This window comes from Pseudochaenichthys georgianus, unplaced genomic scaffold, assembly GCF_902827115.2.
Source record: "Pseudochaenichthys georgianus unplaced genomic scaffold, fPseGeo1.2 scaffold_590_arrow_ctg1, whole genome shotgun sequence".
In the NCBI taxonomy this organism is placed as follows: Eukaryota; Metazoa; Chordata; class Actinopteri; order Perciformes; family Channichthyidae; genus Pseudochaenichthys; species Pseudochaenichthys georgianus.
This window is the reverse complement of record NW_027263149.1, coordinates 124,534-141,171: the sequence shown is the minus strand read 5'-3', so window position 1 is coordinate 141,171 and position 16,638 is coordinate 124,534. Positions and strand designations below refer to the sequence as shown.

Sequence of the window (16,638 nt, the reverse complement as noted above, 5' to 3'; positions counted from 1 at the left end):
CTGGAACCGGACACTTGTAGTCACTTAACGCTTTTTTTCCTTCCTTGTGCATGCCAAAGATCTTTGATAACGTCCCGCTAGATGATAATACCAGATCTAATGAGGGCGATTTACGCTGTAGGCTCGGTCTAATTGATCATTATGGTCTGATAAGACAAGAATCGGTGTAAATGGATGCAGCAATCGAGTTTCCTCTTCCAACCGTGAAGGTAATTATTCATAGAAGTGGTGGCAGAGCAGACGCAAAGCCAGGAGTGGCCTGATTCAAAAAAGTGCTCTAATTAAAGATGTCAAAAAGTTCCCGGAGAGTATATACATCTGTTATGATAAGTTAAATAATGCAGTTCTGGTAAAACTTAAAGCAGGGCTGTCAACTCAATTTCACCGCGGGCCACATCAGCATTATGGTTGCACTCAAAGGGCCGGTTGTGACTTTAAGACTTTATAAATATACATATATATATTTAATATTATAAATAATGTATTATAATACATAACTTCCTGTGCATTGGATTATTATCGGATAGGGTAATAACTTCATAATTAACTACGTCTGAAGCAGAAGTCCAGGGCAAATAATTGCAAGTCTCTTCAGTGCCATGTCACAAACAAGATGCATTGTGGGACATGTAGTTTAAGGGCAACGGGCTCCTGTAAAGTGGTGTGTAACCGTATAATAAAGTATTATATTCTTTGCATGCTCTTGCGGGCCACATTGAATTAAGTCGCGGGCCAGATTTGGCCCCCGGGCCTTGAGTTGACACCCTGACTTAAAGGGTCATCCTTAAGTATTCTAATGCAAGTGGAAGGAATGATCAAGCCAATATGTAGTTGAGTTTAAATTTTTATGTGAGGTACTTGAGAGGGGAAAGCTGTGAACTGAAGAATAGAAAATATACATTTTAGTTAAAAAACTTTAAACAATAGATGTATGCATAAAAAGGAACCAACTTAATTTACAATATCTGATGTTTTATCATAATTATAAGCAAGCTTTTTTCAATATCGATTTGAGTGTGTGTCCGAGTGTACTTTCAGGTGGGGTGTGAACGGGTGGGGGGTATTGCCCTCTTGCTGTCCGTCCGTCTTTGTCTGTCTCTCATATGGATGTATTTTTCCCTGTTTTCTACCAACCCCCCTCTCTCTTGTCGTGTTGTCCGTCTCTATCAATGTGTGTCTGCTGTGTGTGTCTTTCTATGTGTTCCCCCCCCTCTCTTCCCTCCTCGTCTTCTTCTGTCTCTGTCCCTGTCTTTCTGTCTCTCGCTGTCACTGAACTCTCCACCTTCGATGAAACTCGACAGGAGCAGCACCCGGTAAAGTTCTTCCTCTGCCCCCCCCCCCCCCCCATGCTCTCCACCAACCGGATCAAATTTGCTTCTCTTCTCTCTTCTTTCTTTGTTCTTCTGGTCCGTTCGTTCTCATCCTCGCGCCGTTTCGCCGTTTGTTTATTCTTCAACCACTTTAATAACCACGTGCCACTGGAAATCATCCGAACGCCTCTATGGGTTTTAATTTGATGCCCACAGGTTTGTTCAGAGGAAATTTAGCAAATGATAAACGGATTATCAAAGTTACACTCCACCCCCGATTCGTCAAAAAAAGTGTTTTTTTAAGGGTCAGAATGCTAATACAGTACACTTACAACACAACACATTAACCGTGAGACAGCTGCCCTTACTAGTGTGTGTGTGCGTGTGTGTGTGTGCGTTTGGTTTGCTATACTTGTGAGGACCATTATTGAGAAACAACTCGCTCTGTGAAGACATTTTTTGGGTGGAGGACCTTTTGAATACAGTACCTTACAATACAACACATTAACCGTGAGGACTGATAGAGCAGCTGCCTTACGTGTGTGTGGTGTGTGTGGTGTGTGTGGTGTGTGTGGTGTGTGTGTATGGTGTGTGTGTGTGTGTGGGTGTGTGTTGTGTGTGGGTGTGGTGTGTGTGGGTGTGGTGGTGTGTGTGTGTGTGTTGTGTGTGTGTGTGTGTGTGTGTGTGTGTGTGTGTGGGTGTGTGTGTGTGTGTGTGGTGTGTGTGTGTGTGTGGTGTGTGTGTGTTGTTGTGTGGTGTGTGTGCGCGCGTGTGTGTGTGTGTGTGGGTTTTTAATTCCTAACACCTATGGCCTTACTGGGCTTTACTCTAATACTCTCAAGCTGTTCTGATAGAGACCTCAGTCCTACTCAACTTCAAAGCAGGAAGGCCTATTGGATTATCGATTGAGTCTCACCACCACACACACCTCCACATGCACACACTCATCAATCAGTCTTGAATTGAATTGTCTTACGTTTTTCTTGCCACGGGAACTGAGTTCATAGTTAAATAGCGAGCCTTGATGGACGACCTCTCTTCGGACTTGGCGGGCGTCCAGAAAGCCTCCTGCCCTTTTTGCTTTTAGAGAATGGCCCATCCACTTACAGTAAAGATCAACTCGGCTATCGACTCCCCTGACACCACAGTTTTCCCTCACTGATATTGGTTTACGGGCGTACAAATCACGAGTTCAGTTACGGGGGTCCAGAAGCGCATTGAAACGCACGACAGAAGAGTTTGTCTCTCGACCCTTAACCGTTTCCTCCGGTCGCTCTCATGGCTCGTTTGACGCCAATGGGTGCAACGTGTGTGTTCGGGTCAAGACATGTTGATGTTGTGTTCTGAAGGCCACATCACATTCCCAAGGGTCTCACACTAGCCTCCCCTTTTACTGTACTTCGGCTCAGGTTGAGCAGTCCTAGACCCGAAGGAAACATATTCTTTCTGAAATCTGGAATTAAGTGAAAGGAAGCCATGTGAACAACCAGTTCATTTCGTGTTTCCAACATCAGGATTACACCAACGTAATCCTAGCCACTTACGCTTCATCTAAAAAGACGCCCATTTCTAACCGAAGAACCGAACGGCGTGTTCACCGAAAAGAAAGAAAGAATTTGGCTGGGCAATTCTGCCGGACATGCCTGTCGTCTTCTGCACTGAGTGAATGTCGACTGCTTCTTAATGTCCATGAAACCAAAACGGCCAGGCAACTGATCGCTTTCCCCTCCACTGGTTCATGTCTGACGTGCACTCAAGGGTTTCTGTTTGACCTGTAATAGTCCTCACTGATGAACTGTACTTGTTTAAAACTCAAGACTATTGTTGTCATGCACTGATAGACCATTGAGATTATGTTAAGATCCGAGGGTGCAGTAAGAACCCTTTATGACCGTCCATGGTGTTCACTGTGCTCTGTAATGCTGACCCTGCTGTTGTTCCTTGGTGGACCTCTAGGGGGAGCAGTAAGGGCAAAGACATCAGTACGATAAAGTCGCTCCGTGTGCTGAGGGTGTTGCGTCCTCTGAAGACCATCAAGCGACTCCCCAAATTAAAGGTAGGGGTCAGAAGGTCTGACGATGCATCTTATTTCAATGGCAGCTAATATGGAACCGTTTATCTCGGTGAAAACATTGTATATGCAACATGTGTATAGTTATTCAAACAATTTCACATCACATTGTTATGTTTCTTGTACTTTAGTTTTATTCCTAAACACTTTGTTGTACTCACCAAAGTATTTGCTGGATTCACCAAATGTGGCATTATTGCTGAAACTGTCAGTTGGTCCAACGGGTGGTCAACACGCCTCCAGGTTAGACAGATTCCTTTGGATTAGAGAACAAAGGTTAACTGTTAAAAACCGTTTACATTCATGGTTTACAAACCAAATTCCTGGTTGTACCAAACCGCTGTTCGTTTTAGTATTTAGCACAAAGGACGACATTTCTACTTCGGTCGTTTAAAGGCTTTCATTCGAAGTTGAAGTAGAAAAACCCATAAAGTTGTGGATTTACTCCTAAAAAGGTTCCTGACGCCCGTAAAAAGACTGATTACAATAAACGATTGCAATTTTCTGTATATCTGTAAATGATATACTATCCTTAGACCCAGAAAGAAAAGGTTTCAAATGTCCTTTTTGTATCACACAAGACAAAAGTCAAAAGGTCAGCTTTATTTTCAAAATATGTTAGACATACAGAATCTCGAGATACCGTTTCCCGCAGTCCCACAGTGTGACATACATAAAACAAAAAAGGGCCTTGATAAACATGACCAACAGAAACTAAAATATATGTTTTTGTTTATTGTGTGTCGTGTGCCGAGGACAATCGGGTGTTAGTTATGTGAAGCATAGCATACAAACAACATTAACATACAAGTACATTTAGACAACATGAGAGCACAACAACAAATACTGAGAGATACATCTGACACTTGAGGCACTTGATGTGTGTGTTCCCACTGCATCCGTCTGCCATGACCCCTACAGAGACCTACGTGTTAGTTGTGGCCCATAGTGGACTCCATTTTGTGTCGTGTAAAATGGGGGAAATAAAAAGTTAGCAAATCCCCATGTCTTCCTCAGAGGACGTCCATAAAAACATTTAGTTGTAGGTCAAATAAGTATTGCACTGCTCTGAAACTCACTACACGAACTCCTAAGATGTTCCCTTACTATAATTAATTAAAATATTGAACTCACAACACGGGTACTTACAAACTTACCATTTCTCTTTCTATAAATAGTGCTTGTGTTGATGGACGCCATTTGAAATGCAATGAAATTATGTTTTTCAAAGCCACACCCCCGCACATGTCATATGTTTGAAACGTCCTCTGTGGAGTGCAATTGGACCCAATGCTCATGTGTAACCTCAAAGTGATGGCCCAGAACCCAATGTGCTCCACAGAGGACAGCAATGAGTGGTGGGTCTCTGCAGTATAAGCCTGTATTCCTGCTCCGGCAGTATTTTGGGTTGAGTATCCAGAATATTTTACGTTTATATTTGATATAATATTTTTCATTTCCATTACATTTGTAATAGTTAATTCTCTATTTCCACTTCTTAATTAATTGTATTTTAATGTCTGAACACAATGCTGTTTCTGTAACAAAATAATTTCCCAAATTGGGATAAAAAAAGTATCCATCTATCTATCTACTGTATCCATCTATCTATCCATCTATCTATCTATCCATCTATCCATCCATCTATCCATCTATCTAACTATCCATCTATCCATCTATCCATCTATCATCTATCCATCTATCTACTGTATCTATCTATCCATCTACTGTATCTATCCATCCATCTATCTATCTATCCATCCATCTATCTACTGTATCTTTCTATCTATCCATCCATCTATCCATCTATCCATCTATCTATCAATCAATCTATCTATCTATCCATCCATCTATCCATCTATCCATCTATCAATCAATCAATCTATCTATCCATCTATCTATCCATCTATCCATCTATCTATCCATCCATCTATCCATCCATCTATCCATCTATCCATCCATCTATCCATCTATCTACTGTATCTATCCATCCATCCATCCATCCATCTATCTATCTATCCATCCATCTATCCATCTATCTATCCATCCATCTATCCATCTATCTATCCATCCATCTATCCATCTATCCATCCATCTATCCATCTATCTATCCATCCATCTATCCATCTATCCATCCATCCATCTATCCATCTATCCATCTATCCATCTATCTATCCATCCATCCATCTATCCATCCATCGATCTATCCATCTATCTATCCATCCATCTATCTATCCATCTATCTACTCTGTCCATCTATCCATCCATCTATCCATCCATCTATCCATCTATCCATCCATCGATCTATCCATCTATCTATCCATCCATCTATCTATCCATCTATCCATCTATCCATCTATCTACTCTGTCCATCTATCCATCCATCGATCTATCCATCTATCTATCCATCCATCTATCCATCTATCCATCTATCTACTCTGTCCATCTATCCATCCATCTATCCATCTATCTATCCATCCATCTATCCATCCATCTATCCATCTATCCATCTATCCATCTATCCATCCATCTATCCATCTATCTATCCATCCATCCATCTATCCATCTATCCATCCATCGATCTATCCATCTATCTATCCATCCATCTATCTATCCATCTATCTATCCATCTATCCATCTATCTACTCTGTCCATCTATCCATCCATCTATCCTTCCATCTATCCATCTATCCATCTATATATCTATCTATCTATCTCTATATATATCTCTCTCTCTCTAACTATCTCTCTCTCTCTCTCTCCATCTATCCATCTGTCTATCTAATCACCATCAAATGAATCCACAGCCCGGACCCCAGGCCTCGGTGCTTGATTGTCGGGTGATTTATTACGTCAGATCCGTGTTGCCGTGTCTGTGCACGTGCATTGGTTGCTCAGCCTTCATACACAGCTCACACGTGTCATGACTCCCTCGCCCTGCAGGCGGTGTTCGACTGCGTGGTCAACTCTCTGAAGAACGTGCTCAACATCTTGATCGTCTACATGCTCTTCATGTTCATCTTCGCCGTGGTGGCCGTGCAGCTCTTCAAAGGCCGCTTCTTCTTCTGCACGGACGAGTCCAAAGAGTTTGAGCGGGACTGCAGGTCAGAACCACCACACTCAGACTCTGGTCATTCAACATGATTGCTTCAAAGGATCTTAAAACGTGCTTAATATTTCAGTATCTTCCCATCTGGAGCATCCGGACCGAGGGATTGAATGAATGAGAAAGAGGGGTTTTAATGTACGAGTCTTTTGGCACTCGTAAAATACCATAGTTACCAAAGCTGGTGCTCAGATTTCCCCTCCTCGACTCCTTGACTCCTTGACTCCTTGACTCCTCGACTCCTCGCCTCCTCGACTCCTCGCCTCCTCGACTCCAGCACGTTATTATGAGGGTGCTCTCATACTTGTCTGATTCTGAAATTGTATATATTTATATAAATGTGTGTGTGTGTGTGTGTGTGTGTGTGTGTGTGTGTGTGTGTGTGTGTGTGTGTGTGTGTGTGTGTGTGTGTGTGTGTGTGTGTGTGTGTGTGTGTGTGTGTGTGTGTGTGTGTGTGTACTCTCCTCCTGTCATCATTAATGGACGTCTCTTTAAAATGACCGCTCAGAGGAGACGAGTTCTCCTTTCTCTCACCGCCTGCTGCTTCCCCTCCTCTCTCCTCGGTTCCCCTCCTCGAGTCCTCCGCTCGCATCTCCTGTGGGCGGGACTAAGACACGAAGATAGGAGACGAGGATAGGAGTCGAGGATAGGAGTCGAGGAGGGGAAATTAGAGTATTGAGAAACCTCTAATAATGTGCTGTGTGGAACACGGCAATTTATGGTGATGAGAATTGTATTAATTGTGCAGATGCTGCCCCCTAGTGGAGGGTGCTGGGTACTTTAATATAACATGTTACGCAATGAGAAACAGTGACTCTGAAACACAACCTCACTGTCACACAAAGCATGTCTGACCGTTTACTGATTGATGTCTTCTTTGGTTCAACTCTAAACCGTGTGTGTGTGTGTGTGTGTGTGTGTGTGTGTGTGTGTGTGTGTGTGTGTGTGTGTGTGTGTGTGTGTGTGTGTGTGTGTGTGTGTGTGTGTGTGTGTGTGTGTGTGTGTGTGTGTGTGTGTGTGTGTGTGTGTGTGTGTGTGTGTGTGTGTGTGTGTGTGTGTTCCTTCAGGGGCCAGTACTTGGTGTATGATCGGGGCGGCGAGGTTAAAGCTGAGAAGCGGGAGTGGAAGAAGTACGATTTTCACTACGACAACGTGGCTTGGGCCCTGCTCACCCTCTTCACTGTCTCGACTGGAGAGGGGTGGCCGCAGTGAGTGACTCACAGACACACACAGAGACACACATGAACACACACAGAGAGACACACATTAACACACACAGAGAGACACATATAAACACACACATAGACACACACCAAACACACACACACACACACACACACACACACATAAACACAGACACACTCATAAACACACACATAGACACACACCAAACACATACATAGACACACACCAAACACACACACACACACACACACACACACACACACACCAAACATAGAGACACACTCATAAACACACATAAACACACAAAAACACACACATAAACACACACAAACACACACACACATAAACACACACACACACATAAACACACTCATGGACACACACCTTTAAATCATCCCCTCACACCAGTCGAGCCAGAAGCTGTAAATATATATGGTCCGATGCTGGAAGGTCCTGGAATGAAGTGTGTGTGACTCCAGCTAATGTAACCGTAGCACACAGACACACACACACCAAACACACACATAGTAACTGCAGCTTGAAGTGGTGTGTGGATACGAGGGTTTAACACAAATAGAGGAATACATTAATGCTGTTTTTTAAAGTCGTGATTAAGGTTACTTATCAAAAAACCTTTACTGTAACTCGTTCCTTATTCTGGAATTCCTAAACGTTGAGTAGTTAATTATTTCATATATAAAGGAAACCAATTAACATTCGTGAACACATGATGCTAAGCGAGTTTGATTGGACGTCATGTTACGCAAAAGTCACACAGAAAGTACACAGACATAACGCACAGCTTGAATCTGTTGTTGCCCCTAGCAACCAAGCCCAGACTAACCCTTGCCTTCCCGTGTGTCCCCCCCGCAGGGTGTTAAAGCACTCGGTGGACTCCACCTATGAGAATCAGGGCCCTAGCCCGGGTTATAGGATGGAGATGTCCATCTTTTACGTGGTGTACTTCGTTGTCTTCCCCTTCTTCTTCGTAAACATATTTGTAGCTCTCATCATCATCACCTTCCAGGAACAGGGGGACAAGATGATGGAGGATTATAGTCTAGAAAAGAACGAGGTGAGGAGATGCGTCTGAATGAATCGGTGTTTTCACGCTCTTTGACAGGTTGAGAAAGTAACCCGTCTGTCTTGCCCTTTCCTCCCCAGAGAGCCTGTATAGATTTCGCCATCAACGCCAGACCTCTCACTCGCCATATGCCGAAGAATAAGCTTAGTTGTCAGTACCGCATGTGGCAGTTTGTGGTGTCCCCGCCCTTCGAGTACAGCATCATGGCTCTGATTGCACTCAACACCATCGTCCTCATGATGAAGGTACACGTCTGTCTCTCAGTGTATTTGCAAAGGTTTTATATTGTACATTTAACACAACGATATACCGGAGTAGGCGTCGCCACAGGGGCCTGTACTACGAAGCCGGTTCAACCTCGAAGCTGGACATGTTTGAGTTAGCCGGTTGGCCTAATCCAAAATATCCGCGCTCTCGCTAAGCGGTCCTACGACGCTGGTTATCAAGTGGGTCGCTCAGCCAGCCGTGTCCTATCTAGCTAGGTGCGCGTTCACATGAAAGGGGTGGTATCTGGAGCATTCGACCAATCACAAACATGGAGAAGCGTACTGACAGCGCAGCGTCATACTTCCTGAATGAAAAGTCAACTATAATATTAGACATATGAAGAAGTTAAACTTTAAACATCCATGACTTAAACACTTTATCCAGGATTTGAATGCGTCCATTAACAGGTTTATGTTATCACTGCCCCGTCTAAAACACGATCTGACTTTAATTACATTTGTCTCGAGTGTTTCGTCAACTTATGTGTTGCTTAAAATAATACTTCTGCATCCAGTCTGTGACGCTGTGAGTGTTGCACGGCCAGATACGGCTCAGCTGACTCAGATCAGGAGATATGTGATACATTATGAAGTGATATGCCGCGGACTGTACTTAATGTACTCTGATCCGGGTACTTATGTTGTGGCCGATATTTAAGTAAGCTTTCTTAACGCTAATGTTATAATAGTCAGATTGCTCTTAAGATGGAGGTGATATTCTATTAATGTTCACGTTCACACAATCGGTGATTTTTGCCGGCCGTCTTTCCTGCGACGGCAGCTTTTCTGTATTTCCTTTCTCCTGTAATATGACTTGATCGCTTTAAACTCCGCACACTGAGCTCTGATTGGTCAGCAGGCGGTGCTTTCACTGAGTTGAGCTCTTAGCCTGCAACCTAACCTGCTCCGGGGCAGGTTGGCCGCTCAGCATCAGTTACCATGGAGATCTAGCCTGCTAAGAAGTGAACCAGCTTCGTATGACCGGAAAGCCGGAGTTTTCCCTGAAGTTAGCCGCTAAGAGAACATCCGGCTTCGTAGTATACCCCCCAGGACAAGCCTTCAACAACAATTGTCTCCGTTTGGTCTCTAAGAAATAAACTCGTTCCTAAAACCCTTTATTTCACTAATGGATAATATGACTTTGCATTAAGTCGTAGGCGACACTCGTAGTGTCAATGTTATCCCTCAGCGACATCTCGCTCATTGTTTTGCTTTTATTTCTCGTGACTTTAGCCTTTAATCGACTCTTATCGTCCCCTTCTCAAGCTACACACTTTCTTATGAACCCAATACAAACTACTTGCCATTCCTGCGCAGCAGACAAACACGATATTGACAAGCTGTGGAAACATAGAGAAGCGTTAAACTGCTAAAGACACAGATATTTGCCTCAATAGAAGGAGGAGACCAAAACAGAGCTAAAAGTGAGAGAATATTGACCTCACTTCTAAGAATGCTAATATAGTTATGTTAATACTAGGAGTTTAAATAGATCTTTTTCAAGTTTCTAAGTCCATCATTTATCAGATGTGTCTGTGATGTTTAGCTTAGTTTGTGCAATTATAACAACAAAAAACGGATTCATGTGGTTTCAATTTCCAACTTTTGCATTTACTTCATTCTTACTCCATCTTTTCTCGCGCCTGTAGTTCGACGGTGCATCGGCCACGTTCGACGAGGTCCTGAAGTACCTCAACATGGTGTTTACCAGCTTCTTCTTCTTGGAGTCAGTCCTCAAGGTCATCGCTTTTGGCCCTCTGGTAAGGCTGGGACAGAAATACGATCCACAAACATGAAGCACTCACACACTCACACACACACACACACACACACACACACACACACACACACACACACACTATTATCTCATTTTCAGGTGTGTATTTTGGTGAACTTTGAAGCAGCATTTAGCTTTAGCATTAGTTATTGAAGTTAAAGTTGTACATAAGACGTGTTGAGAGTACACACACACACAGCCAAAAGAAAACAGAATATGTGGTCACTGTACGACAGGTGAGACAGAGATGCACTTCCTCCTAAAGTGAAATAAGTAACATTTACTGTCACAAGTTGAACTCTGTAATCCCAGATTTCAAAGAGGTTAATGACCTCTCAAGATTAAAAATACTCCTAGGAGAAGGAGACTAATATATATACATCTCTCGCCCAATATATATACACATGCCACAACCTGAGGGACAGTGAATGAAACACACACACACACACACACACACACACACACACACACACACACACCATATATACATCACTTCAGGGGACATTACATTGACTTACATGCATTTCCTGGAGATTTATCCTAACCTGAACCATAACCAACACATGCCTAACCCTTACCAAGTCTTCACCCTAAAATTAATGATTCCCCTTATGGGGACCTCCATTATGTCCCCATAAGGGTGGCGAGTCCCCACACGTGACTGTGTAAACAGATGTAGGTCCCCACAAGTATAGTAATGCTAGTCCACACACACACACACACATATGTATTCCTTATCTAGGTTGACCCAGTGTATATGCTTCAGTGTTTCATCCTATTATTCATTTATAAAGTTATTTTTGTAGACAGATCTAGAGCATGTACTTCCTGTCCCTGAAAACCCCAAAGCACATTGTGTCACAAAGCAGTCTCGCTATAGGCCTCCTTCCAGTCTGTATCCACGGTAAAAAAACACCACCATTGGTCGGGGGCGTGTCCCTTAACGCCCCCCCCCCCCTCTCTACCAAGTACTTCACACTGGAATAAGTTTAACAACTAGGGCGACATTTAGTTTGGTTAACTAAAACCTCTAAGAGAAAGTAGTTCAAACTACTTTATCAAATTGGCAAGGTGTGCATGGGATAGTAAATTAAAACAAAATATAATAACAAGAGGTCACATGCAAGAAAAGAAAAAAGCCACTTAATAGAATTTATTTCAAAAAGTCCGTTCACAGTTCATTCATTATTAATATTAAGAAAATAAATATTTAAGTTTTGTACGTCTCACAATCCTAACGACTCGATCGCTCCTTTTGGACAGTTTGAACAAAGTTGGTTGAAATATATTTCAGACTCAATTGTAGAATAAGAATAAAAGCATATTTGATCTGCTTTATGACCTATACGTGCGTGTTGTTTCAGTCAGTCGCTGCACAAACGTCATAATAATGAAATGTAACTACTTGAATTAATGTGTAATGTGTATCAAGTTAAACTACAAGCTGATGCAAACTGTAGTTAAGGACTATTGATTAAATGTACTCCTCAACACTGCCGTTCTTTGTCTTTTCATAAAGCGTAAGTCTTTCTTCTCTTTCCCAACAGAATTTCTTCAGAGACGCCTGGAACATTTTTGATTTTGTGTCGGTCCTCGGAAGCGTCACGGACATTTTAGTGACAGAGCTAGGGGTAAGTGATGTGGAGTGTTTGGACGTAATTCAGTTGATGCTTGCAGCTGAACAACAGCTTAACATCCGCCTTGTTGTCGATGTCTAGTTCTGATAGATTTTATTTTAGTTTCTGTTTTCTGTTCTGATTATACATACATTTAATTCATTAACATGTGTCACCTGATGTTATTAATTAATATTGGAGTCATAAAGAGGCCCACTATTGTCTTGATACCCTTAAAATGCTGCTATGTATTTATTTATCATAGGTAGGTAGGGGTAGATAGATAAGCATGGATTAGATGGATAGATAGATAGACTAGGATGGATAGATGGATAGATGGAATAGATGGCTAGATGGATCGATGGATAGATAGCTTGATAGACATAGGACTAGATGGATAGATGGCTGGATGGATATACTTGATGGATAGATGGATGACTGGATCGCTCCTCGCTGGACGCACTTGCGATATGGCTTGCTGGCTATCTGGATCGAATCATCATAGATCGCGTCGCTCTCTCACTCGATCGCTAGCTCCTCGCTTTCGCTCGCTCGCTCGCTCGCTCTCTCTCTCGCTCGTCTCAGCTCGCTCGCTCAGCTCAGCTCGCTGGCTGGCTATCTCGAGACTGGCTTCGCGGGCTTTGGCTCGCTCGCTCGTGGTGGCTGGCTGGCTCGCGGCTCGCTGGCCCCTGGCTCGCATAGACTCCTGGATGGCCTGGCTCGTCGCTCTCTGGATGGATAGATGGATGGATGGATGGATAGATAGATAGATAGATAGATGGATGGATGGATGGATGGATAGATGGATGGATGGATGGATAGATAGATAGATTGATTGATTGATTGATTGATTGATTGATTGATTGATTGATTGATTGATTGATTGATTGATTGATTGATTGATTGATTGATAGGTACTTTATTGATCCCAATTTGGGAAATGTTTGCGTTACAGCAGCATAAAACAAGGCATAAGAGAAATCAAGACACTAGATAATAGTCCAAAATATTACTGAAATACAAATAAAATAGCATTAAAACAATAAAATAATAATAATCTAGATATATATAAAACAAGCTGCTAAAACAAATTTGTTTTCTTCTTCCTTTAACTAAGTTTAAGTTGGTAGATCAATTGTTTCACCCTTTTTCACGGAGCCATGCTAGCTGTTTCCTCTTGAAGTTTGATATAATTACCATTCAAACCCTGCAGTGTTTATGTAATATTAAAGGCCAAACAAACTTTGAACACAACAACACTACCTATGCATATAACAATGTGAGCATCCACACTTATTAATGATAATGTTCTGTATTCAGTGGTGCCAATGATATGCTAAATGTTCACCCTACATTCTTCATGTGTTGCTTTTTGGAGAACCATCACTGATTGGCCCAGTTCGGGTTGGTGTGTAGCAATCCATCAACTCCAAAAGATCATAAGTCCATATTGTGCATATTCCAATCACTTACCACGTCGTTACTGTAAGAGCAACATACATGTGATGTTCGAGCTTATATATTTGTATCATTCACAGATTGTATTTTTTGTGTGTTTTGTGACTTAACACTTGTTTGTATGTCAATGTGATTTCTATCCACAGAAGTTTAATATGAGTATAGCTATAGGACTCAATATTTGTCTAAATCATTAGCAAGTTCAGCCCCTCTCTGTTGTCCAGTTTCTGCATACTTTTACACCAAAGAGTAATTACTAGGGCCGGGACTTTAACGCGTTAATTAAGATTAATTAATTACACAAAAATTAACGCGTTAAAAAAATTAACGCATTTTAATCGCACTTTAATCGCACTTATTTTTGCACAGCGGAACGTTTCTCACTGGATGAGTTTCAGGCGTACCGATTATACTGGAGCACCAACTAACGTTCATGACTTCAGCATGGGACTTCAAACAACAACAAACCACGGTGATCAATAGTCAAACATGAACGAACAAGCTGATGAGACCGCTTTGGTCGGCCCCGTTGATGGGACATTTTGTTTTAAAAAACGGACGGATGGAAGCGTCGACAAGAGCACGGTGTGTGCAAATTATGCAAAAAAGAATGTGCATATCACCGCAGCTCATCAAGCCTAAAGTATCACCTAAAGCAGGGGTGTCAAACTCAATTTCATCGCAAGCCACATTAGCATTATAGTTGCACTCAAATGGCCAGTTGTAACTTTAAGAATATATAATACAGTATTTATAAAATAATGTATTATATTACATTATTGCCTCTGCATTGGATTATTATCGGATAGGGTAATAACTTCATAATTAACTACGTCTGAAGGCAAACGTCTAGGGCAAATAATTGCAAGTCTCTTCAGTGTCATGTCACCAAATGAGATGCATTGTGGGACATGTAGTTTATTGGCAACGTGCTTCTGTAAAGGGGCATGTAACCGAATAATAAACTTATTATATTATTTGCAAGCTCTTGCAGGGCGACATAAAATGAAGTCGCGGGCCGGATTTGGCCCCTGGGCCTTGAGTTTGACACCCCTGACCTAAAGCATGTAGCAGCTAGCGTGGACGTTAGCCCGACTCCGAGTGCAAGGAACCACACCCTGACCCAACCCACACTCAACAGATGACTGGTTTCAGGGCCAGGATAAGTGAGTCCACGTCTGAGAGAATAACCAGCTCCCTGGCTCCCTGGACTGCACTCGACTGTCGACCACCTGGAGTAAGATCCATGTGAACATGGCTTCTCACTGTTCTCAGGTCAGATATGTATATTTGATTAAAAATGCGATTAATTTCGATTCATTAATTACAAAGCCTCTAATTAATTAGATTAATTTTTTTAATCGAGTCCCGGCTCTAGTAGTTACATTTTGCATCTGGGTTTCAGTTATCATTTTACAAACTGCTCTGGCTCACCTACTAGTGATGTTACGTTCACGACGATCCGATTCTTTTGAACGGCTCTTTGGTACGAACGAAGGGAACCGAGTCGTACTTGGTGAGAGCCGTTCTTCAGTGGTACAGGTAGACGGTGTGTTTTCGGGGGAGAAAATGAGCCAAACGCGAAAACGCAGCAGCATTTGGATGCACTTCAACCAAAGCCTAGGCAATGATAAAGCGGAGTGCAACATTTGTAAAGCCAAAACATCATTTAAAGCAGGGTCAACAAATATTCTCCACCGCCACTTAAAAAAAACCAGCTCTTTTGAACGGCTCTCGGAAAGGAACGGAGCCATAAGATCCCATCACAATACCTACTTCTTCTTCTCATTTGCACTGAATTAGGAGTAGGTGTTGTAATGACTGCATAACAGCTGTTTCCAGTTGGTTAAAGACGCCCTCTGAATATGCTGGATGTGCTAAAGACACATCTGAACAGACATTAATTGACATCAGCGGTGTTTTCAACGGTGAACTGATCGCTCCGGACATCTGATTGATTCTCTGTCAGCCTGCAGCAGCAAACCAGCTGTGTTAGCACTTCTGTTGTTAGCATGTCAGCTACGAGCGAGTGTCAGTATTGCCAGGTTATTTGGTTGCATCGTGTTGACAGGGCTCGGAAAAAAACAGCTGCTGGTTCAGGTTGATTTCTCTATCTTGTTTCAGCACTGAGGACTTATTTGTATCCAAAGCTGAATCCCTTTGAATCCTTTTGAAGTCCCTTTGATGTTTGGATAGATAGATAGATAGATGGATAGATGGATGGATGGATAAATAGATGGATATATAGATGGATGGATGGATGGATATATAGATGGATGGGTGGATATATAGATGGATCGATCGCTAGCTCATAGTCGCTTCGCTAGCTCGCTCGCTCGCTCGCTCGCTCGCTCGCTCGCTCGCTCGCTCGCTCTCGCTCGCTGGGTCGCTCGGTCGCTGGTCGCTCGCTCGCTCGCTCGCTCGCTCGCTCGCTCGCTCGCTCGCTCGCTCGCTCGCTCGCTCGCTCGCTGCTCGCTCGCTCGCTCGCTCGCTCGCTGCTGGCTGGCTGGCTCCCTCGCTGGCTCTCTCGCTGGCTGGCTGGCTCCCTCGCTGGCTCTTCGCTGGCTGGCTGGCTGGCTGGCTGGCTCTCTCGCTGGCTGGCTGGCTGGCTGCTCTCTCGCTGGCTGGCTCCCTCGCTGGCTCTCTCGCTGGCTGGCTGGCTGGCTCGCTCGCTCGCTCGCTCGCTCTGGCTCGCTGCTCGCTGGCTGCTGGCTCCCTCGCTGGCTCTCTCGCTGGATGGATGGATAAATAGATGGATATATAGA

At 43.1% G+C, this 16,638-nt stretch overlaps 1 protein-coding gene across 1 annotated transcript in view; it reads left to right on the top strand.

Moving 5' to 3' along the window:
* Positions 1-3,264: 3,264 nt before the first annotated feature.
* LOC117443349 (voltage-dependent P/Q-type calcium channel subunit alpha-1A-like) overlaps positions 3,265-16,638 on the top strand; it is a 76,902-nt gene continuing 63,528 nt past the window's right edge. The window contains exons 1-7 of the mRNA XM_034079338.2: positions 3,265-3,366; positions 6,325-6,485; positions 7,555-7,695; positions 8,546-8,747; positions 8,837-9,001; positions 10,672-10,782; positions 12,347-12,430. Coding sequence (XP_033935229.1) covers positions 6,385-6,485; positions 7,555-7,695; positions 8,546-8,747; positions 8,837-9,001; positions 10,672-10,782; positions 12,347-12,430 — 804 coding nt within the window. The 5' untranslated portion in view covers positions 3,265-3,366; positions 6,325-6,384. The remainder of the gene's footprint in view (positions 3,367-6,324; positions 6,486-7,554; positions 7,696-8,545; positions 8,748-8,836; positions 9,002-10,671; positions 10,783-12,346; positions 12,431-16,638) is intronic.